Consider the following 27,922-nt stretch of genomic DNA (forward strand, 5'->3'; position numbering starts at 1 on the left):
GAAAATATAACATTTGAAAAAAATTAAATATGAAACAGAATAATATGTTACTTTTCATAAAATTCCTGCCAATATGTCAACTTAAAGCGGTAAGTATTGTAAATAATAAGTATAACAAATAACTACATCATATTCTAGAAAAATTTCGTGAGTCATTTTCTAGGATTATATTTTCCTAGATAGAAATTTCAATATCCATGCAAATTTCTGTTAAATTATATTTTCTAATCTAAAAATTTTATTGTTAAAAATTTTAATTGTACATTAGGAAATCTATTTATGCATTTATCTATATATAAAAAAATATATAATTTAAAAAAAATTCAATTTTCATAAGAAAATTCTAAGAAAATATAAACAATTATAAAATATATTCCTTGAAATATTTAAGTTTTATTTGAAACATTTTTTATTACAGAAAAAAACATCGACGTAAATCAAGATACTTAAGATAACCTCTATATAAAATAGATATACGACATGTAGAAATGCGTAACAAATTGCAAACTATGTTTTATGAGGTTGTTGTCCTAGAAATGCATTAAAGTCGGGAATATAATATCTATATTTTTTACATTAAAAATTAAAACATATCATGATTTTAAAAGAAAAATAATAAAAGTGTCTTTAATTCATATTCCGTATCTCGTTTGTGATCACGCGTTGAAAACAATAGACAAAAAGAGGAAATAATAAGAAAAGGACGAAGATAAAAAAATTCGAAAATCAGCGCCATCTCTAGAGTGCCGTAAATGAAACACAAGTATAGATAGAGACAGCAAATATTAAGATAAAGATAGAAACAGTGTAAGATTTGGCTATCAACGCCATCTTCTGATTGCTTTTAGAAATATATTTTTAATATTCAAGAGATGGCGCTAGTTTTCAATTTTAACTCTACTTTTTTCAGTTTTTAAAAAACCTAAGAGATGGCGTTAAAGGTAAATTCGATAAATGTTTGCTCTATTTCTATCCTTCTCTTATAATTTGCTTTCTTTTTCTTTATATATGTTTCATTTGCGACACTCTATAGATGGCGCTGATTCTCGAATTTTTACCATATCTTTGTCTTTTTCCTTATTTTTCTTTTTTATTATCTATATTTATATTTCATTTGCGATATTCTAAAGATGATATTAATTCTCTCTTTATTTATCTCTATCTTTTTTCTGTTACTTACTCTTTTTATCCATAATTATTCTATATAAAATTTATGTTTGATATTTTGAGACAAATGTGAACTGATTTTCAAATATTTTGACAATTATATTTTTAATATGAGAAACAAATATGTTACGTTATTCATTTAACATTTTGTATAAAAAACAAAGTAATTGAAAGCTGATGAGAAGAAATAAAAATAAAAAACATTTGCGATTTTCTTCTAATAAAACGTTTTTATTTTTTACTAAATGAAATTATAGATGTTTTGTTATCTGTATGCATTAATATTAATATTTACAATTGCGTACTAATAATAAGTATAAATAAATTTATAGATACAGAAATATTTGTTTCAATAAAATATTACAATCATCGAATTTTTGAATTTCAGGAAATAAAGGAATAAAACCATTATGTGTTACAATTATAAGGTTTCATAGATTATTTGAAACCTGTTTGAATATCTGATAATATAATTTAATAAATCAGCATGTATATGAAGCTGAAATCTTTTATCTAATTTCTTTACTTTTATTAAATAAAAATAAAATCTTTTTTTAATAACGTTAGCATAATCATTATTTTTTATAATTCATACAATAAGATATTAATGATCACCAATCATCATAACAAGGTCAAACAAAACAATTTTTCTTTCAACAGTAGAAAATTAATTAATTTTAAACAGTTAATAAAAAAAAATATATTTTTTATGTTCTTATAATCCTCAAATCGTTTTAGATACATCCATAAAACTTATCGTAAAGGAAGATTCCAGCGATATCGAATGTTATCATAGATAACTTTCTGTTTAACATGTTTCTGAAATGTATCAAAAAAAAAAGGAAAAGAAAAAAGTAGAGAGAGTGAGTGGCTGTTGAAAACAGGCGCGCTGCTCAACACACGTCAAAAGAGAGCTCGAGATTCCGATCTTTCGACTATTCACATCCCCGTTCTCCAGGATCTTATGAGAAAACAACGGTACCGACATCGCCAACATCATCCACATGTACGATTAGACGTCACAGCGTCTAAAACTCGACCTCGATCGGCGACCTCGATGAGTCTTCCTCTCAATTTCCGGATTTCTTTGTATAGTTTGATTTGATATAAAACAAAACAATGTATAATAGAAAAATTAATTATATGATGTCCGATATTTAAATTGACATCAAAATCTCTATTAATATGGATAATGACGATGATTTTGAAAAAGGTATGAAGATAACGAAGAATTATATGAAAAAATACTTCTATATTATTAAATTATTTAAATTTGTACTTACATATGTGCGTATTATGATGTAACTTAAAAGACGTTGTCAAGAAAATTGTATTAAAGTAATAACGAAAGATCTGTAGCATATATAGAACATAATATTTAAAAGAATCGAAGTTCTTAAATAAAAGAAATATGATTTTTTAGAAATTGTAATTTGTGTCACGAACGACAACCATTGAAAATCATTAATCATTCATTTACACACTTTGTGTAAAAGTGTTGTATTTATTCACTTTGAAAGTTTTCTTCTTGGAAAATTTTTACAAATAATATGTTATTGAATTATTTATTTTTAGATTATTTTATTTTCTGTTATATTATAAGATTTTTTTTTATTTAATTTTTTTATTATATATATTATATATATGCATTTTTATTATATATATGCATGCTGTAAGAATATATAAGTACATATAATTACGGTGTCAACCTGGCTTAAAACATAGTGAATGCATTAAATGGTAGTGTGGATGCATATCACTGTCATGCATCCATACTAGCTTATAAATTATGCCATCATTAATGTTATACACCGTATCAAAAGATTGCAAGCTTAAATAGAGATTCCATTTCTTATTCTTAAAGATTTTTGAAGTATCTTGGATTGCAATATTAATATTGCAATTAATATTGCGTACAATTTTTACTTTTAAATTTATAAAAATATACAAATAAAATTTCTGCATCAATTTGTATAAGAAGAATATTTATATAATAATTTAATTATTCAATCGAATAACATTTATTAAATAATTAATCGTTTCAAAATCATTCATAGCAATTTTCTTGAACTTTCTTCATTCGATCTAAATTTTCACGCAAAAATAAATTTGCACCAAATAAAAAATACCAAATAAACTTTAAATTTTGCTTAGGGAAACAATTCAAGCATGGCGTAGGCGGAAGTATAAACAGCGACCGGTTACCCGACAAAAAGTCACAACGTCTAGAAAGTCATGGTTGTGTGACCGTTTAGCTTGTCCCATTTATATTTCTCTCCTCGAACATAAAAGGCACACGTTTAAATATCTATACACTTTTATATACTTTAAATATCTTCCATTTTTTCTTTCTCGTGAAAATATCAATGCCGACAATATTTTTATATTCAATACTCTTGACAGAAGATAGAAATACGATTGGCTGATAGGTAACTCACCTGTAGTTCACAAAAATTTTTCAATTTTCTATCTTTTTTGAAGATAATTTGAGAACTTTTTCGCGAATTGCATTGTTCTTATTAATTATAGATAGTGGAGATTCTTTCTAAATTTGAGCACCTTGATTTTTTACATATATTAAGATGTTTAAATACGTAAGGTTATGTTTCACCTATAAGGAAAACCTGCTGGATTGTTTATATGAAGTGAAGTATACAATTGTAATAACTAATGGAATAATTATCCAGTAAGTGTTGTTAGAAAAAGTTAAGAATGTTGGTATTTGAGAAACTTTCATTGGAATGATGCGATATACGTGATTAGTTCCGCAATCGTGAAAACATAACATTAACAAGTCGGATTATGAAAATATAAAAGATCGAAAGTGTGAAAATTTACAAGCTTAACAATTTTTAATTTTAAATATATTTCGTGAAATTTTATAATATGTGTTACAAAAAAATTGAGCATAAATTGATTACATTGTTTAAATAAATATATCTTGAAGTTTACTGCATTATATTTTAAAAATTATTCTTTTTTTTTAAACACAATCAATTTTTGAAGGCGAGTTTCTTTAAAGACATTGAAATTCAATCGAATAGAAATGAATTGGAAAAGAATGGAATCTCATTACAGACATGTAATAGAACTACATACAATAGTCACTTGTATTATAACAAGCTTTACATACATACAGTTCAAGAAAGCGTAACATAATCTTTAATTTTTTTTTTGTACTACCTTTTACTATTATATATAAATTCATGTTTAAATCGATGCCGCATTTTTTATGAAAATCTTTTTTCAAGCTTTCCAACATTCGAATTATTCTATTTTGAAATTATTATGAAAATTTTAAGGATTTAGGACAACATAAAAAAAAAATTATAAAATAAAAATACTGAACATGATTAAAATAACTTTATAACACAAAATAAAAATTTTATTTTTTGTTCATATATATAACGCATACAAATTTTTCATCAATTCTTTTCTTGGTTTCTTTCTTTCATTATATTTCCTGATTTCCATCAGGTAAATTCCGTTTCATTTACTTCTTCGTCAAACACCCATTGTTTTTTTTTCAAATAATCTAATTATACGTAATAAAAATTATGTTGAGCAGAAACAATCAATCAAAACCGAATCGATAAAAACATCTAAAGAATCATCATAAAGCGGATATGCGTTAATGAACTTTTATGAGCATATTTGTGAACAATTATTTATTTCTAACGTAATTTGTGCACTTTCATTCTTTGATGTCACAATTCGTATCTTTTTCTTATTATTTTCTTATTCTTACATCTATTAAATTTATGTACTTACGTGACGTGAAAAAAGTGAAAATCTTAGTGTTTATACAAAATCTAATTTATTGGCTTCACTACAATCAATACAATCAATAAATAACATGTAAAATTAAGCAATTAATTAATTATTGAAGTATTGGATTCTTAAAAATTTCTTTAACTCTCTTATTGAAATCACAATTCTATTCTCATTAGAATCATGACATAGATAATTTGTCTACGAAGAGAAAATATAATCAATATAAAATAATATATTCTCCGTAATACATAATAAATTGATATTTTTATAGTTTTAAGTTAAGATACAGATGATCATACCTATTTAAAATGGATAAAACAGTAGAACAATCACAGAACAGTCCGCAACACGTGTTAAATTGACACCTAAAAAAGATTAGGTTATCTTTATTTGTATATATAACTATTATAAATATTTGATTCTAAATTACGTACAAAATCAAAACAATTAGTAATATTATCACTTCGTAAGTAAAAATATCATTCAAAGTATCATCAATTCTTAAATATATTTCTTTCGATTTCATTGATACTCAGCAAGGAACGGTGATTAACCATGAAACTGTACGTTTCGTTGAATATAGAATCGATGTACTAAACTCCCCTTAGCGGTTTATTGATTTCTATGATGGCGGCCGGTCGGCGCCTGCACCGTGCACGCTCGAGAAATCTAAAACGAATTTTTTCGTGTTTTTGTTCAAATACATCGATGAATTGTGCATAGTGACTTGGATTAATTTGAAACTCGATTAAATATACGTTACGTGAGTTCCTCTATTGAATTTGGACGATTATTCGTAGAAGATCGACGAAATGAAGATTCGACGATAACCAACGATGTTCGACGAGGTCTATGTCTACGAGGTCCTTGACGCGAAACCACCACTGGTGTTCAAGTTTCTGATATGAATTTTGCGAATTTTGTGGCAGTTTAAAAAAAAAAGACGGTGAGTAATTTTCTGAAAAATAAAAATTTGGAGAATTAGTCAAATTGAATTTGAACGAGTAAGATGTCTATATGACAGGATCAGCAAAACATGTTATTTTTAATAAATTGTTTTTAATTATCCATATTTTGAATTCTTAAATTAAAAGTATCCCGATAGATTGCCTATTAATTTTAAGATTGGTAATAAGAAGGACAATCATAAAAGATAAAGCAAAGATGGCTTTTAATCTTGAATTTTATGTTTGTGATATCAATTTTTACTACTTCCAAGTTTAAAAATAAAATATTGGATAATTAGTAAAGGTCGACATTCTTTTAAAATTTTTTAAAGGTTATAATTTCGTATTTCCCTCGTGGCGCATGTCCCGACTATGATATTCTAAGAAATTCGCTGTACGAGAACAACGTGACGATTGAAATGATTATAAATCAAATATTTGATTACATAGAGTAAATCTAGCAATGTTAATTTTAATTCAATGATTTATGGTAATACATGATTTATGATAATCTGTATAATACTTCTCACAATTACGTTTCAAACGAAATTACTCAAGAATCGTGATAATTTAAATTTAACAAATATGCTAGAAAATAATTTTATACATTCGCTTTTATTATTATAAATATATATTATAGATATATGTACGTAACCTTTGAAATTTAAACTATGCTAAATATTCAATATTCGACAAATTTTAAACATATGATTTTTAGTTTTTGTACTTTCTTATTTTTAATAATGAACAAATAATGGTGAATTTGCTTAAAAATGGAATGGGGATCAAACATTTATACAAGTACAAAAACAGTTTTTTTTCTTAATCTTCACCTTCAAAAATTTTGCTTTATGTAAAATGTGATTGAAGTTTACTGAATAAATAGTTACATCCGGTTCAGATAAAATATAAAGTTATAAAAAATAGTTATAAAAAATGTTTTATTCTAACGATATTTGATTTATTTAATTTACTTAAATTTTTTTAACTTATAATATATACATTTAAAAAAGAAAAATTATTTATTCATTTAAATATATAATTTAATATAAATTTAAATATAAATTTTGTATTCGAAAATTGTGTTTTAACGTTTTCTTTAAATCAAACAAAATCAAAAAATTTTAATTACAAACATTAGCGCTATCAAATAATAGATATTTCTTTTGGTTTAAGTAACTTTCGTTGTCCGATTATTCAAATGGAAATTCTATACTATAATCAGTTAGAAAAATCACAATCAGGATTAAATGTGCGAAGTAAACATATCCCGCTGTACCTGTTGTATCGGGGAAATTTCACTTTCGTTGCTTCTTCAATCTCGATCGATTCTTCGCTGCAAATCTACATTGTGGAGAAATCAACTGATTGAAAAAAAAAAGAAATCGATTTAAAAAAAAGAGCATAATAACTGATCAATTATATACCAAAACATATTAGACATTGATAATACTTAAATAAAATTTAATTATTTTTCATCACTAACCAATAATTGAGGGAATATAAAGAGAAATTTTATTCAGTTATAATAAAATTCATAGATGTAATAAAATAAAAAATTGCAATGAAAGTATTCGTACTTCTTCGATAAAATCTTATAATGAAAAATAACAAAACTAAAAAAACATATTAATTACATATAAATTTAACAAAATCAAAAAACAGATTAATACAATTATTATTATCATTTTTTCCTATGATCGTTTATTTTAATAAATGAATGTAATCGTTGAACATAATCAATAAAACAAAGAAAAAATTGTTAACACAATAGTTATTGCATGCTTTCTTGGATCTAGACATTGACCTCGAAAGTAAGGTGATCATGGTAAGTTCAAGCGACCGGTGCAGAAGAAAGTACGATGCAGCCTCCAATCTAGTCATGTGTTAGGAAAATGTTATCTGTGTCGATACAGACGATAATAATGGCATTGAACATTGCAATGAAAACGTTCACTATAACGTTTCTCGTCTTGCTTAACTCTTTACTTTTAGCTTCACGAATATTCATATTATTTTTTTCTCCCTCTTTCTCTCTCTATTTTTCTCTTTTACTTTATAATATAGTATATATTTCTAATTGCAATCACAAATTTAATTTAAACATCGAACAATCAATTATTATTATTTGAAATTTTCGAATTCTTTTTTTATAAATAATATCAATTTGTTCAAATCGAGTGAACAATAATAACAATAACAACAAAAGCAAGATTCAAAGAGTTCAAAGAGTATCGATAATTTCAATTGATTTATACGAGTATCTGTCTTACCTCGAAAGGAAGTGGTAACCACTCTCTATCTAACAACTTTTCCCTTCGTTTAGACAGAACATTCACCTGCAGTCGACTATCGCAAGAATATGGAAAGCAATTTCACTGATTCAGCTATTCAGATCAAGTATCAGATACAACAATTTCAAATTACTCGCCTCAGAACAAATTTTCATTTGGAAATTTTATGTATTATGCTGTCGAAAACAATAAATAAAAATATAAATGTCGACATAAACGACGACGAATTCATAAAAAGTTCGAACAATGTAATCGTTTATGGAATATTAGTTTGATAAAACTAATAATTGATAATTAATATAAGGAATTTAAAAAAATTTGGAATATTTCAAATTTTCCATTGAAAATATTTTTTAATCGGATACACTTGTGTTGAAATAATCGTATGAATATTTGAAATTTTCAAGAGTAAGCAATATTACTTTTGTTTTGTCATGAGTACTGTTTTCATCAACATATATTTTTGCAATGATTATTAATTTCTGCATATTCATTATTCATTTTATTCATTATCATGATTTTATCTATATCTGTAATTTGTAAATGTTTGTATTTATAAAAAGTTATAATCAAATAATCAAATAATTAATAATCAAATAAATATATTCTATTGTAAGAATGAAGAAAACTTTAAATTAAAGAGAGAACTTTAATTCTTATATTCAAAATAAATGAAAATAAATTTTCTTTGCAATTTTTTTTTAATCTCAACTTTTAAATTACATATATTCTTATTCCGTTTTGAGAAAATAAAGATATTTGCGTATATTCAAAAAGAATGCGCGAATAAAAAATGTATATTTTTTTATCAATATATAGTTATGAAAAAAAATTAATATTTTAAGAATTAATACAAATATCCAATATGAACTCAATCATTGCAAAAAATTGTTCATATCCTTTTCATTATACACACACATATATATATATATATATATATATATATATATATATATATATATGTGTGTGTGTGTGTGTGTATAATGAAACGTACGCAATATTTAAAATTGCTAATGAAAGAAAAGTGAAAAAATTAAATTAAATTAAATAATAAGAAAATAATAGAAGAGAAACTAATCAGAATTATTATGGATTATATATATGCAAATAATTGAAAATTAATAAACATTATGATTGTAATTAGAATAGGCCAATTTGACGAATGGATGCGTTAAAACCCGAAAAAGACATATTTTTACATTTATTCATATTATTGTTAATTCTTTTGTTTCAAAGGATCGAAGCTGTTGTACTTGCTAGAAATCTTACACGTTTGCCTCAATACTATTGTGCTTGACATATATGAAGATTAAAATCTTCTTACATTATCCATTATTCTATTTATATGTTTATTTTATTATATAATAATTATTATCACGTTTACTCGTCAACTAAGAAATCATGGACTTTAAATATTTTCGAAATGTTTCTTTTAATTTTTTAATATTTGAGTATTAAGTATTTCTTTAATTAATAACAATTCTCGAATATTGTTCATTGATTAATCATCGAACGTAGTAAAACATCGTATACGTAAACATCGTATAAACATCGTATACATTTCATAATTTCAACAATGATGAAAAATGACGATTTTTAAACAATGAAATATTTACGATCGAATCTCGGAACGTTTGTAACACTTGACAAATATTTAATGAACATGATCAAATATTAACACTTCAGATTCATGTTTGACCAACATTTCGCAATATTCGTTTCCGCAATATTCGTACGAACGATATGATCGTTCACAAATTTGAAGTGTGCCAGTAGGTATAGCATTAGGCCGCATTCCCACGGCATGCTCATTCTCACAAAGTTAGATTTAGGTCCAGCGCTGTACCATGATAATGATCAATACGAGTTTATACGATTCCAATTAAGAAATTAGGATCTAACCTTTAAGTTTTACTCATTAAGTCGTAGCCTCGAGGAAATAGCGGAAACGACTAATTTACATTTACTGCATAATTTTGATGAATTTATAATTGTCATTAAACCGTGACAAAACGTAAAAGTGTATATCTAAAATGAAAAAAATTTTTTTAATCGAGGATAAAGTTTATATGCCATAGAGACTTAATATTTACCTATTCTTCGTATTAATAGTATAGTGATATAAGTAAATGTGTTATCAGCCAGAACCAAATAATTATGAAGCTAATATAAGCCGATGAATCTGATTTTTTTATTAGTTCTTATAAAAAATAGATACTGTGAACAAATCTATATTTACATAAAATGCTACAGGTAAAATATGGAAAGTTATATTCAAGTAAGGTCAAATGTCGTTGTCGAACCTATAGATGAAATGTGGAATGCAGACAAGAGGTTAGAAATCATGAATGATTCTATAGTCTTCTATAGTCTGCAGCTACAAATATAAGATGGTAGTATAGTTTGGCCTCATAACTTACTTTAACACCTCGTATCTCACTCAGAAACTTAACGTTGTGAATTAGCTTCAACGTAAAAATATCAAGTGACATTTTAATCGACATTTTATCTATTACAATATTTTGATTACAAAATTTTTAAATTTAAAATACTTGTGCATGAATATAATTAAATATATTAAAAGATTTGCAAAATTTATTCTAGTATCTTTCTGCATCTTTCTTGTTTATAATTTTAACATCGAGAATCTGTAGAGAAGTATGCAATTTATCTGACTTGACAGTAATAGATATCTATAGACATTATGACGCTTGACTAGGATTCGTATCCATTTGATCCTGTTGTGCAGAATAAGCACATACTTCATAGTACATAGTTGTAACACTTTTCAAAGTTATGTGTTCTCAATTCATATTTAAAAAAAAAAAATGGATTTGTGAAATGATGACATACTTTTTTTTAATAAAATATTAGTCTTAAAAAAATGGATCGTACTATGTACAACGAAGCAAAAATTCATTTAATTATTGATTTATAAACAGATATACATATTATCTATACATAGATAGATAGATAGATAGATAGTTGAGTTTAATTTTGCTCCATTAATGAAAAAAATTTATTGATTATATAAAAATTTCTTAACTTTCATTAAGAAAAAAGTCTTATATTAAGAAATTGTCCATTTAAATATAAAAAAAAACATGTGTGAATTTTGAAATCACATAAATTGTTTCATCGAAATTGCAACTTTAACGACAAGTATGACGCTTAAATTGCAAATTTTACAGGTCATAAAAATGCAAGCATATGCAATTCGCGTAATATTGCATCAGTATCAGTCAATTTCAACAAACAGTCATTTTAATACGATAATTTGTCTTAATTAATTATAAAATTGCTCGATTGCAATCTAAAATTAAAGCAAAACTTATAACTTTCTATATTTTATATTATATATTAAACTTTCTACATTAAACTTTCAAGTTTTATAGAAAAAAAATGTTCATATTCAAATTATACAATCTTAACAAAATTTTTCAATTATTATTATATTTATATATATATATATATGTATATTTTTTAAAATATATGATACACATTTAAATTGTTAACAAAATTGTTAACACAAGGAAAAGATTCATCGAGTATGGTATGTAATTGAACAAAACATTATATTTTTGTTGCAGTAAAATATGCATAAAATGAACTATGACGATAGCTCGTAACTTTCTCTATTGCAATAAGATTTACGATATTACAAATACGTAGTGCCAAAAAAAGTGCATAGGAAATAATTATGAAAGAAACAAAAATTCTTTTTAATTCTTTATTTTATAAAAATTTTTTCTATATTATTATAATTATGATATATTATTGTCGTTATATTTTTATAATTTTTATAATTATAATGAAATCAATCAATTGTATGCAGAATATTAATTGGTTTTAATTTACTTAAAATTATTACTTTCACTGTTCTTAATAACGAGGAGAATTGTTTTCAAAGAATAAAAATTTCCGATTAACGAAATGTTTTTAATGAAATTATATTTTCAAGATTTTTCTTACATTTGACTGTTAATTTTTGAAATGCAAAGAATATTTAAAAAATTATTCAAAAAATATTCGAAATGATTAAAGAAAGCTACATTTTTTTAAAGAAAAATAATTTTTTATTTTTTAATTCAAATGCATTTTTAAAATTTAGAGAAATAAGAGGAATATTAAATAAAGAGAAATATTTAGAGAAATTATTCTTATTAAATTAAAAATTCTTCAATTTGCAACATTAGCAAACATTGATAAATACATGTGATATTATTCTAATAAATATACATTCGTATAGTTAATTTTTGCACATGCACGATAATTATTACATAGTGTGATAATCTGTTATACTGTCAATAATAACGATACTAACTTCACCATAAACTATACAATACATGTATATATACACATATAGAAATATATAGAAGGAAAGATTAATTCGGATGAAAGTTTGCTCTGGGCAACTTGGGTTCTATTGATCTCATTTTATTCTCGATCTTCTTACAAATTTCTATCTGTTCTCATTAAGTTGGAAGCGATATAAATAAAAGTAATAATAATAATTTTATATATATATATATATGTGTGTGTGTAACATTCATATTTTTAAAAATTTAAAATGCAATACATTCTCGTATCAAAAAAATCACTGATTTTTTTCTTATCGTATTTAGCAATGAAAAAGAAAAAAAAATCAATGAAAATAAGAAAAAAGCAACGGAACTTCCGTCAACGAGCATTTCCTTGACCGAGATATACTATAAGGCGAATGGGAAAAAAGAAGTGCGAAGAAAAAAAAACCATAGGTTGAACTATGGAACAAGTATATACGCCGACGAAAGTAACCGGTTGCGCTTTCTCCTTCTGCAGTCAGATTCCTGTATCTTTTTCTTCCTTACTTCCTCCGTCTTCGAGTTTTATCGAAATGCAACGAAAGAAAGAATGAATCAACAACAATTACGATGGATACATTCTGTAAGCACTGCAAGCACCCGCAATTACATACGCAATATTCCTTTTGATCTCAGGTGGCGCGAAATAGAATGATCTTCAATTATGCTTTCCTCTCTTCAAGTTATTTATTTATTTTACATTCGTTCTTTGATTTCTTGAAATGAAATTAGATATGTATTTGTCATCGTTTATTATCTTACTAACTCGTTTTAAGGGATATGTTATAATTTGAATATACAAAGTACGGATAATTGCACGTGTACTTTTACATATACATTACAATATAGGAAATAAAAATAACACGCATCTATATATACATATCGGTGACTATTCGTTAATTATAATCGAAGTTTACTTATTGGAAAAATTTAATTTATAACTTCATTGCGCTACATACCTATATCGATTATGCCAGTATACGCTTGAAAAACATTCAGAACAGTCTGCCCGTTAAATGTCCGAGAGATGAATCGAAACTGGTTTTCTCTTACTTCCGTCTACAGATTTCTTAAAAGAAGCACATGCTCTTTCTCCACTCGAATTCATTGACGATTCATCAGATTTGCAATACAGTTTGATTATTATAATCCCAAATTCTTACTGCGCAAGAAATAGGTTTGTGTGTTGTGATAATTTTCGTGCAATTAAGCAAGATTCGAGTTTAGCAAATTCGAATTTATCCTTTTCTTCTTGCTTTCCGGAGAAATTTATTTATTTTAACATAAATCACCTTGAAACTAGTGTAGAATTTCTATTTGAATTTCTAATAATATTCGATTCTTATTGAATTCTCATTGGTTATTTATATTGTAAGAATATTATCTCGAAATGAGTGTACAATTTATTATTAAATGTTACGTTTCATTTCATGGTTCTCAAATGATATTTATAGAAATAATAAAAATTTACTTATGTAAAAATAAATTTATAATAATTTATAAAAGAAGTGAATCGGATAGAATGCTTCATCAATAACTTTTCTTCTTCGTTATTCTAATCAGTCTATAAATTAATTTAGCAAATTAACATGTTAGAAAATTGATTTTTCTAACTTTCAATATGTCAATATGAAATGGCGTAATATATCTTTACAATATTATCGTACATGTTTCAATCATTTTATTTATCCTTTTAATTTATTAAAAAATTTCAGCCATGATCAACGGGAAATATTTTACGCATTAACATATGAACGCACAGCGATTTAAATGACAAACTATCAAGATCTAGGGTCGAATTAATTTCGAATATTTGGAAATGTATTTTACGGTTAAAGGACCACTGACCTATTTTAATTTGTCGCCCCGAAGACAACTTTTATGCCTCGTATCGCTTTCTCTTAAATCCATATTTACATCCTCGCATCTGTCTGTGCTACCTTTCTTAAAAAATGTCGTAAAATAGCTTTGTGCATATTTCTATTGGTATTTAACGACTGTATAAAAATTCACGAACAATTTAAATATTCTATGAGAAAGAAATATAATGGTAAGTAAATGGAATAAAAGCAAACTTCTCTTGATTTTAATTAAAGATAATAATTGCTTATTTGAAATTCATCTTATTTATCTTCTTGAAGATTATCTTTTCCTTTTCAATCTTTGAAAAAAATTGCCATTAATATCTAATTTCCGCTATTTTATTAAAATTCATGCCTTATTTACCTACACTTTTCGCTTATATATCCAATCCAATCAGACTACTAACATGTATAATTATCACGTAAACTATTAAACTATGGTACTTCATCATCAAGCTCTTCCTCAAATTCCAATCTTTCTCAAAAAAAAAGAGCAATTTTTTACAAACGGATCCTACAATTTTAAACGTCGCGATCTTACATTTTCTACTCATCCTATCTTTCTGCGTCCTTTCCCTTTCTCTTGGTCCAGAAACTTTTCCACTTGTCAAGTCGAAACTTAAATGGTTTGAAAAAAAGAAAGAGAGAAAGAAAGAAAGAAAGAAAGAAAGAAAGAAAAAAAAGAAGAAGAAGCCAGCCGCACATCGTAACCTTCACCTCGTCGAATCGAGGCCACGCACAAAATAACGTTGTGTAGCCAGTGCTCTCGAAATCTTCGATTGTTCGATCCGACGAAAGTAGTGGTAAACGGAAGAAGCGGCGACAGAGGGCTCTTCTCGACTCCGAGCTTGCCGATCCTCCATAACCGCAGAGGGGAAAGCAACGAATGTCGGGGTGGGACATGGGACTTGATCGGTTTGACCGATTCCACGCGATCTATCCCCACGATCGATATAACCTCTCGAGCAGCGGAGGGGTTTTGGCCTCGTTTAACGTTTCACGTGCCGATGAAATCGTACCACCTCCGGGAACGTGAGCTTGTCTGCTACCAGCAGGAGCATCGCCAGACGGACGACACCAAAGTTATAAAGCGGACCGGCGAAGAGGCTACGAGACGCTGCCACTTTGCCGATCGAACTCGTCGTATGACGATCCTTTTCTCGTGAAAAGAATCGGAATATTGATCATTCGGCGACACCTCCCGGCTCGGTGTCATCCCTGGTTCCGTAAGGGAAATTATCGATACTCGTGTCATGTCACTTTGACAACGCCGCGATCGCGTTGTGCAGGAGAGAGAAGATCAAAGGGGAGATCGTTAGAGGCCGTTTTTGTGACAATTTCTTTTTTATATTCGACGACATAGACATTTTTATTGAATATTTAATTGAGATTCGCCGTTGGTGTGTGTCGAAGAAGACGAGAAGGAGACACGAGAGTACCGTCATTAGCTTCTTAACTCTGATTAGTGTTATACGAGGTAAGAGTTTTCTGTATTTTATTATTAAATTACTGTCGTTCGGTATTGGGATTAATACCATTCGAAAATTAATTATTTCATACGTTGATCGCTGGTATAAAAAGAAAATAATAATAATAGAAATAAAATATCAAAACTTTTGATATTTGTAAAAAATAAAAATCGAATTATAAGATATTTCATCATATGATAAAATGCAATTAATTATTAATAATATATTATATTATATTGCATAATCCAATTCGTTAGAGCGATTCGTTAAAGGCAAAAAGAAAGTATTACAAGAATATATCATACGTTGACGTATAATACATATATCTCTTTTGCAAACGCGACATCAAATGCAAAGCAAGCATAATCATAAATCAATTTTACAATTGAATAACTTCATAGTTGATATGTTGATAGTTGATATCAAAGGAGAAATGTTTATATATTTTTTTTATAATTTTTTAAAGCTATAATAATTTATTATTATTATTAAAAAAAAAAAGAAAAAAAAAAAAAAGAAAGAAAATATAAAGAAAAAGTATATTGACTGTGAGATACACGCGGCACGTTTCATTGTTATAAGAAAAAACTGGTTTATAGGTAATTTCACTCAGCTTCCAAAGATTACGAATTTATTTATCAAAGACTTTCTCCACAAGAGATCATTCGTTAGAATGCTATAAACGATTTGAATCAGCTATTGTCACTATACGTAGTAGAAATGATTAATATGAATCGCAATTTATTTCTAAAGTAGCATAAAAACGTCAGTTTGTTCCACTGGTTTAATCATGAGGAGAGAAATCTGAGAGAGCCTGAAGAAGTTTACCTACATTTCCAATATTTTGATATAAAAATTTTATTTTATGTTTTCAATTTGATATAGAAAAAAATATTTCCGAATAGGTTGTTAATATTATTAAAAAATTAATAAATTTTCAAGCGATTGATATTACTACTTAACATATTATAGAATAAATTATAAAAAGATAATCGATACATTATAGTTAATTCCATCATTGATCAATGATAAAATTTTATTAAAAATAAAAATAATAGCAATAATATTTAAATTAATATATATATATATATATATTACATATATATAAAAAAAAAAAAATTAAAAAATCTGGAAATAATCGAGCATTTTTCGACAAGAAATAGCTGGAAACAGCATCGTAAGATTTCACAGATTGAATCAACGCCTCATAAGATGCTTTAATTAAAACAAAATGAAAGCTAAATAAGCTATAGCGGAGGGAGAACATACACTTGCACTTGTTACAAGTTCACGGCAACATTAGATCGTAAATGAAAGTAGACATTCCTACTTTGCCATCGGAGCATCGAATCAGTTTGAAACCAAGCTATTTGAAAGATCTAACGAAACGTGTTTTCACGCAGACGCTATTGGGAGATAGCGTTAGATTTATTCGGTATAACGTGAAAGTTACTACATATGACGTTTCTATCTTTAAGTGAACGACCAGATAATGTATATACGTAGAAGCTGTTCATTAAGCGTACAATAATGATGGTAAATCGAATGCATGCGCCAATCAATACAAAAAAAACTTGTTTTATTTTTATTGCAATAATTCATTTAATATGTTTTCTTAATTTTATTAATTTGATGAAAATTGTACTGTAATTTCAAAAAAATTATAGATAAATGTTTATGTTAAATGCAAATATATATATATATATATATATTGATACTCGTTTATTTTATAATTAAGTTTATTTTAGAACGTTGAACCGAATTTCATAGACAATAAAAATTCTAAAAAATTATCACATAAAAATTGATATATTTAAGATATATATATTTAACATAAAAATTTCTAAAAAAAAAAAAATCTATTTTATGTATTGAAAATACTTAGTTTATTCTGATATAAACGCAAGACTTATAAAAAAGATTTAAATATAAACTTCATTTCTATAAACTATTTTTGCATGTATTTATTTGTAATATAATATAATAATTTGGTACAGGTTCAATAATACAATATATAAAATTATATAATACAGATATTTTTTGGATATAATTATAATACAGATATAATTAAATACAACACAGATGTTTTGAATATTTGAAATTCAAGTAATAAAATTTACAGATTTATAAAATTTTTACAGAAAAATTTTTTTTCTTATTGTCATAAAATCTTGTTAATTAAATATGATTGTTATTATATATATGATTGTAATTATAATAACATATAAACCTATATATACATATATGATATTGTTTTACAATCGATATTTATTTTAACATACATTAGTTTTCTTTTCCTAAATATATAAAATATAAATATATTGCATAGTAAAGGAAAAATTGCGTAAATACAAAAAAAAATATTTTTTTAAAATTAAAAATACTTATTAAGTATTTTTTATTAATAATATATAATTTATTTATAAGAAATTATCTTGCGAAATTATCATTTATAATTAACTTAACTTCCAAATAATTTCCATTCTATTTACATTTATAAATATAGAAAAATTATAAAAAATATATATATCACAAATTTTTATAAAAAGTTTGTAATTATTATATTTGTTGTAGGCAATGGCAAACTTAATTAATTCTACAACAACTTTAATAAACGATGCCTACAATTATTATCTTTGGACGTTATCCCTCGCTGGTAATATATTTATTATATTAAAAATGAACATAATATTATGAACTAATAAAAAATTAAGTCCTTTATCTCAAATTATAATATACATATATATAACAAGAAAATTTTTTTTAATATAAATACTTGAAGAATAACATTTAAAAAGTCAATAAGTGTCAAAGTCATTATGTTATAAAGATTCATTCTTAGTAAAGTGAAAATATATACATTTATAATTGATGCTAATCTACAGATGAACGAACGAGAGGATGGCTTTTGGTTGATTCTCCGAAACCTACTTTGATATATACAATGTTGTATTTACTCATTGTATGGGCTGGGCCAAAGATCATGAGAAATCGGAAAGCCTTCAAGCTAACATGGGCCCTTGTTCCGTATAATCTTGCAATGGCCTGTCTTAATGCGTATATCGCGATACAAGTATATTTTTTTTTTTATTATAAAAATTATAATTTTTCATACCAATCGATATTTAATACATCAATTTATTATTTGCAGTTATTCGTAGCATCCACTAGACTACGTTATAGTTATGTGTGTCAACCAATTAGACATGTAACTCGCCCAGATGAATTGCAGGTATGTTAAAAATATTAATTGAAATAAATTTTATACATAAAAAAATATATTTACTTAATATCGATTTTTTATTTTCTTTATTAGATTGCTCATGCTGTCTGGTGGTACTACTTTAGCAAACTTTTGGAGTTCTGTGATACATTTTTCTTTATTTTACGGAAAAAAGATAATCAATTAAGCTTCCTTCATGTTTATCATCATTCTACCATGTTTTCGTTATGGTGGATTGGTATCAAGTGGGTACCAAGCGGATCTAGTAAGTAGCAATTTATATCAAACTCTCTCTAATCATTTGTAAAAATGTCAAAAAGATAAAAAATTAGAAATTAATTATATATATATAGACTAAGTTTTTTTAATTTTATTATTTAAAAAAATATATTATTTTTAATTAAAAACAATCTAAAGATTGAAAATAAGAAAAATAATTTATTAACCATTTATTTTATATATTCTGACAATTAATTTATTATTCAAATTACTTTATCGAATAAGTTATTTGATTCGTAATTTCTTTTTTTTTCTTAATTAATATTAGAATATAAAATTATATTTATATTCTTTATTAAGTTTTAAAATTCAGTTATCAGAAAATAAAAAGCTTTTTTGTAACAAAGTGAAATAACATTTCGTTCACTCATTTATTTTTGAGGATTAGTAAAAGTTAATAAACAAAGAAAGTAAAAAGATTCTTACTTTCTCCTTATTATTTTTAATATCTGTTCAAATAAAAGAAATAAAATATATTCACATAATTAAAAAATAATAAGTTACTTACATTTCTCTAATTACATTGATTTTCTAATTAATATTTAATATATTTATTATAATTAATATGTAATTTATTATACGTACAATAAAATTTAAATTTGAATGATATTAAACAATAGATAAATGTGTTCTAATTGTACTTATTTTAATCGCTTCCATGTAATAAATAAAAAATTTCATAGAAAGTTTGCCGAATTATAAAAAATTATATCTCTTGGTATACATTGACTAGAAATCATAGGAACTTGTTTTTGCTAAAATTATTGTTGTTTATTGGATATAAATGAATTATAATTTGATAAAATGAATAAAAATGAATTATATATTAAATTTATAAGTAAATTTTTATTCTTTAAAGCTATTTTTTTATTGAAGCTAATTTGAATTAAATGAATATAATTTTTAATTGAAAATATTTATATTTCAGCTTTCCTTCCAGCAATGGTAAACAGTTTTATCCATGTCCTTATGTATTCATATTATGGTTTGGCCGCATTGGGACCTTCCGTAGCTAAATATCTCTGGTGGAAAAAATATTTGACGATCCTTCAATTGATCCAGTTTACCACTGCCTTAATTCTTGGCATCAATGGTATCCGATCAGGATGCGATTTTCCACTTTGGATGCAATATGCTCTTGTCATTTACATGATCTCTTTTATCGTTTTATTTGGAAACTTTTATGCCAAAGCTTATATTGCTAAAGTAATCTTCACAAAATATTTTTTAAATTTTTGTCTAAATATAAATTTAATAGTTAAATTTTTTTTAAATTCATAAAAAATTTTTGAATTATCAATGTTTTAGGGCAAACAAGCATATGCGGAGAGACAATTAGAAAAAATGAAAGTAGATACTCAATCGAAGAAAGAAATTATCGATGGAGCTGTGTGTAATGGAAATATTTCAAATGGACACGCTAATGGATATGCAAATGGTGTATGTAAAAAGATTCAGTGAAAAATGCAAAGTTCTTCTTTAAAATATTAAAGATCGAATTACGATATACATATTTAGTTATAAAATCAAAGTGAATAGAAATTGGAAAATCGATAACGATAAACCAAATCTATTTGATCGAAATTTTTAGTTCTTGCAACTGCCGTTTTGTTCGCGGTGCTTAATACATTATACCGTTATAGAAAAATTGGGTTTAATATAAAGACCCGATATTTCTCTGACGAATTAACGTAAATGCGATTATACATCGGCCTGGAATTTTTTTTTATTTTTGGATCAGCAACACAAACTTTGACGAATTGCTGGTCTAAGGTATTGTAAATATAAATTAGTCAACTTCATTAGCAGTTTAGTTATCAGTAGGTGAATTATATAAGATCCAATGTGATCGATTACGGTAATGTTATATAAGCTTAAACTAAGCGATCTTTTTGTGACCAGTAGTTAAAATTTGCATTGTAAAAAAAAAAAAAAAAAAAGAATGAAATGAATCGTCATGTCGAAAACTGCCTTTGGTTTTTTCTTGCAATAGATCTAAGGTTAGAATTCAAATATGGCGATCACGTAAAGGTTGTACTAACATTTGCACATTTGACGTCTAGTTAATACTTTATCGTGATACTTGAGTATGTTATACGAATTACGCATACAGCCTCTCTAAATAAATGGAAAATAACATTTTAACATATAAATTACTATTAAAAATTGTAAAAAATTTTGTTAGAATTTTATAGTTATATATCTAACGTTATCCCTCTTTATACATGGTTTTTTCTTATTTAATGAAATTTTTTATGAATATGGCTTTTGTGACATAATAATAAAATATTACAATCAAAGATCAATTTGTTTGTAACAAACTAGCAGTAATAGTCAAATTTTTATTTGGACATAATGTGAAACAAAAACTAATTCACTATGTCAATTGGTAAGATATTAATAAATTAGGTAAAGATTTATATAAAACATTTTTCTACAATTAATACTTTACAAATATTATGTGCGCGTAATGTATTATTATATGTGTAGAAAATTTTACACATTCCAACTAAAAGTATCAAAATAATAAGACTTTTTATACAGAATTTTCTGGAAATTTGAAAAAATATAGATATTATCGCACAAATGAAAATCGTCCATAAAAACAAAATATCATCACGAAATTTTTAAATTCATTTTTGAAGTATAAGAAAATACACAAAATATATGATAATCATTTATAACAATTAATTGGAATTTTTTACACATGTTTGTTTATTTAAACTACTTTTATAATTATTAAACATTAAAATATTGTTATTATGTTTTATTACTAGCGAAATATGTACAAGAACATTGCAATTGTTATAAAAAGCGCATTGCTGCGCAATGCAATAAATCAACAAATGCATTATGTTTATTTTCAATAGTTTGTCATACCTTTCCAATAATATTGAAATCATACAAGCAGGTAATAAAATTAGATAAACAAATTATAAATTGTATATGTTATATTGTCATTATAATGTATTAAAACCAGACTAATTATAATATTATAATATTCTTACTATATTGTAAGAATATTTATTTCTTTCATAAAATTTTTAAACTCAATTTTTTTTTTTTGTAATATACTGTATAGCAATAATATACATACATAAAACTGACAGAAATTTTTATAAATCAAAAAAGTAAATTTTAGAAATTCATTAACAAAAATTTAAATTTTTATATTTTTGATTTACCAAAAATTTCCTAATAAAAATGAATGCTTTCAATTATTACTATTATTATAGATACAAAAAAGAGTAAAATAAAAATATATATTACTTTAAATATACATATAATTAAATTTAGTTTATAACAAAACATATTTACATTCATTTTTGTTGTAAATATTTAAACAATCTATTATCAATAATTTCATGAAAATCTAATTGATGAAAATATAAAAATTCAAACTTTGATGAATGAATGAATGTTGATGAATGAATGTCTACAAATCATTTCTCTTTTTCCTTATTTTTTAAAATTTTAAAAATTTACATTTGTATTCATCTAGGGACTATTGTGCTATAATTAATTTTATAAAATTAAAATATTATATATTTTATATTATTTTATAAAATATGTTGAATTTATAAAAATTAGAATTACAAAAATTTATGTTTTTGACAAATATATATCTAATTAAAGACAATATAATTATAATTTATAATTCTTATATAGAATTTTATTATGGACTTTTAATCTCATATACACTTATTATATATTATATATTATATGATTCATTATATAAATCTTTGGTTTATATAATGAATAACTCATTAATTTATTCAATAAAAATTTATATTTTTTTATTACAATTTTATTAAATTTTGTATCTAAGAATTGATGATAAAAAATTGCAGATATATATATCTTTTTTTAAAAAAAAAAATCATTCTTATTTTTCTTATATATCTTTTAATTTTAATAAAAAATATTTATTTAATAATTTATATTAAAACTAATATTTATAATTAAGTAAATATTAAAATAAATATGATAAAAAGAGATGCTTTTTTTCTATTTTGTAAATTGTATATATTGTATGTATTGTAATATTAATTATAATATATAAGTATATTAGTATATATACAATATATAAGTATCTAATAAATAAAATATAATCAATAAATATTATTAAACATTAATATATAAACTAATCACGACTTTTAAGAATTATAACAGCCAACCAAATTGAAGAAATTTTGCCAATATAAGGTTGTATTTGGCATATCACAACAAATTCAACTGACTCATTAATATCATAAATCTTTGTTGCATGTAAATGTTCACTCAAATCTTCAATATGACATTCACGTTTATTTAAAATGAAACCATGAACATGATAAGATCTATATAATTGTTTCAAATTTTTCTTATCTAATTGTATTTCTAAGGATTGTTCCATCTTAGAAATAAAATTTCTTAAAATAGTTGTTGCATGTCGATTAAAGAGTGTTGGTAAACCAAGTATACTTCTCCAATAAGCTAATTTATCTTTTAAAGATTGTTCTATATCTATAGCGGTTTTTTTCATTTGCTTTTGTTCTTCTTCTGTTATATTTAAATCTAATATTTGAATAATATGATCACTTTTTTTTAAAGTAGTAGTTTCAATACATCGCCATTCTTTATTTAATTTTACATCATATTTAAGATTGTGAGGTAAAGCAGATTTCTGCAAATTTTCCCATATCTAAAAATATTAGTAAAAAAATTTTAGTAAAAAAAGTATATGTTATTTTAAATTAATATAATAACAATTGTTTACTAACACCAAAATGATTAATCAAATGAGATACTTTCATTAAAGGACAATGGCTATCATTTAACTTATAATAATTTCCAACTTCAGGATCCCATAATGTATATGTTCCATTTTCGCTAATGCTTAAAACAAATGACGTCCATTTACTTATTTGAGAAGAGCCTAAGATATTAGTAAAATCTCATAAAAAAATTTAATTTCATTTTTTATGTTAAATATACATATATTTTAAAGTTATTTCATACCTAATAAAACATATGTTTGTAGATTAAAACCTTGTAATAATACTGCAAGTAAAGCTGCTCTTCCATAATGATCCACTTTTTTAATATTCAATATTTGACGTGGAGTAATTGGTCCATAATAATTAGGTAATGATGGTAAAAGCATTGTTAATCTTGCAGCATCTTTTGGAGTTTCTATACCATTGATTTTATATGATGTAATAAGACATCGTTGAATTCCTTTTAATAATGTATTTATAGTAATATTGTCAACTGATTTAGGAGTACTTGAACGTTCTATTTTAATCAAAACATAAATTCGCGTACATGATTGGCCAGGACTAGCCTGTATATATCCAAATAATAAACTTGGACTAAATAAAGGAGATAATGTAATCCATCGTTCAAGCTCTTGATAATTTCTATGGTATTCAAGAGGAATTCTAGCTTCACCTAACCATTGTTGACCCCAACCAGGATGTTGATCATACAAACGAAATTTTATACAATTTTCGTCATTTTGTCTTGATTGTAATTCAAAGTACATTGTTTGTTGCCATACAGGTGCTGAACCTTCTGCTATAGAAGTTGAATGTATTATGTTACCCCATTCAACTTCTACAAATGGTTGAACTAATGCAGACTCTTCTCTAATTGGTATTTCTATCCCTCGCAAAATAGTAACAGATAAAACTGTTTTTCCTATTGTATGATGTCTAAAAGTATTAGATGAAGATTCTAATGGACGTTTAACTTGAAATAAATCTCGAAATGATATATTGAATAAAGAAAATATAGGTTGTTCCATTATGACTATATCTGGTAACTTTATTTGTTCTGTTTCAACTTTTTTAGAAATAATCATTTCCAAATTTGCATTGAAAATTAATGCTGGATCTTCCAGCAAAAAATACTTTACTTGTTTTTTATGAATACTTTTTGGTAACTTAAGTAAAGATAAATTATTTTGTGGATCATTTGGATCATTACTTAATTTATTAAAATGACTCTTATATAATTCTTCTTTATTTTCACCATAATTACTTAAAGTAATTGTATATATTACTGTTCCAGCATGTATTCTACCAAAACTGTCACCTATTGCAAAATCTATTTCTGTTTTATAATTTTCAATATTATGTTTCGGCAATGGTAATGGTAATATGCTAGACTGACCACCTTTAATATGTACTTGTATAAAAAGATTATTGCATTCAGAATTTTTAATTAATAATTTATGTAATTTTCTATTAAAAGGACTATTTGCTTTGCAAATAATTTTTCTTTTGAATAATAAATAAACAGATGTGATTTTAACAGAATCACTGTCATCAGTCAAAGTATTAATTTTTACTTCACGAATTACAATTTCTATTAATTTACCAGAAAATTTACGTTTTGACTCATATTCTAAGATTTTTATGTGATTCAAATTAGAAAGTTTAATATCACTGTAAATGAATGGAGTGTCAGAAACATATAATCCATCTTCAACTAATGTGATTTTTTGATATAATTTACGTAGATTTTTAGTGTCAGTAGTAAAAATATTGATGTTAGAACTCTCATTTATAATAGGATATGCATAACAAAGATTTAAATTTTGTTTGTTTTTATCTTCAATATGTTGTGAATATCCTTTAATAAAATCAATGTCCTCATTAGACATATTAATATTGTATTAATTTAAAATAATATTTATTTAACAAAGCAACATAAGTTAATCACAAAAATATTAATAGAATTGATACATATACTTTTATTCATTTAATGTTTATTTTAAAAATGTTGCTTAGTAACATATAAATAGCGATGAAAGTGCCATCTGAGAATTCAATATTAATATAATATACTAGAAAATTATTAATTTACTATTTATAGTAATAATAATTATTATGAATATAACATTTTTTAATACATAAATTCATCATCTGAAATGTAATTAATATTATATTTTTAAGTTACATAACACAATTCTATATAAAACTCTATACAAATATAATTTTTGTAAATTTTTATCTAAATTTTAAAATTATATAAAAAAAATATATATTATAATAAATGCATATGTATTTAAATAAAGTTAAAAATTATTAATTACATATTTATTATTTAATTAGAAAAAATATTATAATTTATTTTATTTATTTTATAATCGATTTAAATTTCAAAAACTTTTATATTATAACATAGAAATAATAATTGATTCTATTTATTTCTATTTATTTCTATTTATTTTCTACGATTCTATTTAAATCACATTATGTCATTTTAATCGATTTTAAAAGATTTTATAAAATTGAAAAAGATAAAAAATAAAAAAGTTAAAAATTCATTATTTAATAATAACAATTCATTATTTAATAAATTACAATCGCAAAATCAAAAATAAAGGGATATGGATATGGCTTGTGCTCGTAAACAGGAAATATATCAACTACAATTCATCATATATTCAATCTATCAAAAGCTTACAGACAATCTTATGTTAGATTTTAAATTAATTTTAAGTTCTTTGTATTTTTGATTTTATGTTATCTTTTTTATAATAAAATAATATTTTTTATTTTTAATAATGATTGAATAATGATGTAAATAATTTTTGCTAAATTTATTATATATTTTTTAATTTATATATATTATAATATATTATAATATTATATATAAATATATATTAATTTACGTAAATTATATAAATTATATATAAATAATATTTTTTTCAAAAATTTATGATTATTTTTATATAATTTTGAATTTAGAAAAATTTAGAATTAATTATTATAGATATTGTAATTAATATTATATTAAATATATATAATATTAAATTAAAATGATTAAATAAAAATTAATTAATACTAAATTAATTATACTTTTTTAAAATTGTTTATAAATATTTATAATTTTTTTTTTTGAATGTAATATTAAAATAAATTTCTTAATTTTTTTTTAAATTATTTTTCAATTTGGATTTTTTTATTATAATATTTTAATATATTAATTTAGCAATCTTTTATATTTTGACAATGAAAAAAAAATTATAATTATTAAATTTTACTGTATAATCATTTTAATGTTTTTTAAAAAAATTATAATTATATTTTTAGAACACCCAGTATACAGAGACAAGATCAATACCTAATATGGATATATATAATATAATCCAAATATTGTGAAATATATATCTACATTATCATTGTCATATTAAAATTTTTTAATTTCACTTTAGTAATGAAATAATACAACATGTTTTAATATAAATTTTATAAATTATATTATTTACAATAATAGTTTTTAATAATAATAATAATATATCAAAATTGTATTAAAAATTTATTTATTTTTGTAAATTACAATATTTAAATGTAATTTAAAGATATATTGGATACTTATTAGAATATATATATAATTATAAATTTTATATATAAAAAATTTTAAAAAATATATAAGTAAATAGAGTTTAATAAAAAATTATTGTTTATACTTATTATTTTATACCTTACAAATTCGAAATTTTTATATTTCATATCAATTTATATTTAAAATTAAATAATTTTTTATTAGGCAAATATCAAATGAAAATATAT

The 27,922-nt window shown here is 24.1% G+C and overlaps 2 protein-coding genes and 2 long non-coding RNA genes across 6 annotated transcripts; 1 reads left to right on the forward strand and 3 right to left on the reverse strand.

Moving 5' to 3' along the window:
- Window positions 1-1,674: 1,674 nt before the first annotated feature.
- On the reverse strand, window positions 1,675-2,837 carry LOC147657163 (uncharacterized). Its single transcript, XR_015292992.1, has 2 exons — window positions 2,451-2,837; window positions 1,675-2,252 (listed from the first exon to the last, which is right to left on the reverse strand). It is a non-coding gene; the product is annotated as an uncharacterized LOC147657163 (long non-coding RNA).
- Window positions 2,838-4,961: 2,124 nt separating this feature from the next.
- On the reverse strand, window positions 4,962-13,565 carry LOC147657164 (uncharacterized). Of its 2 annotated transcripts, XR_015292991.1 has the most exons (5): window positions 13,485-13,565; window positions 5,700-5,899; window positions 5,376-5,610; window positions 5,241-5,306; window positions 4,962-5,139 (listed from the first exon to the last, which is right to left on the reverse strand). It is a non-coding gene; the product is annotated as an uncharacterized LOC147657164 (long non-coding RNA). The 2 variants fall into 2 exon arrangements; XR_015292990.1 differs by lacking the exon at window positions 13,485-13,565 and having other exon boundaries at window positions 5,705-5,899.
- Window positions 5,561-22,212, forward strand: LOC100868287 (very long chain fatty acid elongase 4). 2 transcript variants are annotated; one of them, XM_003693799.4, is made up of 7 exons: window positions 5,561-5,887; window positions 18,431-18,512; window positions 18,742-18,929; window positions 19,008-19,088; window positions 19,173-19,344; window positions 20,287-20,564; window positions 20,667-22,212. In XM_003693799.4, exons 2-7 carry the CDS (start codon window positions 18,434-18,436, stop codon window positions 20,817-20,819), a joined length of 951 nt encoding a protein of 316 aa, XP_003693847.1. In that variant the 5' UTR covers window positions 5,561-5,887; window positions 18,431-18,433; the 3' UTR covers window positions 20,820-22,212. The 2 variants fall into 2 exon arrangements, with proteins under 2 accessions (XP_003693847.1, XP_012342421.1); XM_012486967.3 differs by lacking the exon at window positions 5,561-5,887 and adding an exon at window positions 15,279-15,864.
- Window positions 22,111-26,161, reverse strand: LOC100870909 (coiled-coil and C2 domain-containing protein 2A). The gene is made up of 3 exons (XM_012486965.3): window positions 24,360-26,161; window positions 24,122-24,276; window positions 22,111-24,042 (listed from the first exon to the last, which is right to left on the reverse strand). The coding sequence occupies exons 1-3, from the start codon at window positions 26,005-26,007 to the stop codon at window positions 23,503-23,505; spliced, it is 2,343 nt and encodes a 780-aa protein (XP_012342419.2). The 5' UTR covers window positions 26,008-26,161; the 3' UTR covers window positions 22,111-23,502.
- Between the last annotated feature and the right edge of the window lie 1,761 nt (window positions 26,162-27,922).

Source organism: Apis florea, unplaced genomic scaffold (genome assembly GCF_048593485.1).
Source record: "Apis florea isolate Af1SG1 unplaced genomic scaffold, ASM4859348v1 contig_3203_pilon, whole genome shotgun sequence".
Taxonomy (NCBI): domain Eukaryota; kingdom Metazoa; phylum Arthropoda; class Insecta; order Hymenoptera; family Apidae; genus Apis; species Apis florea.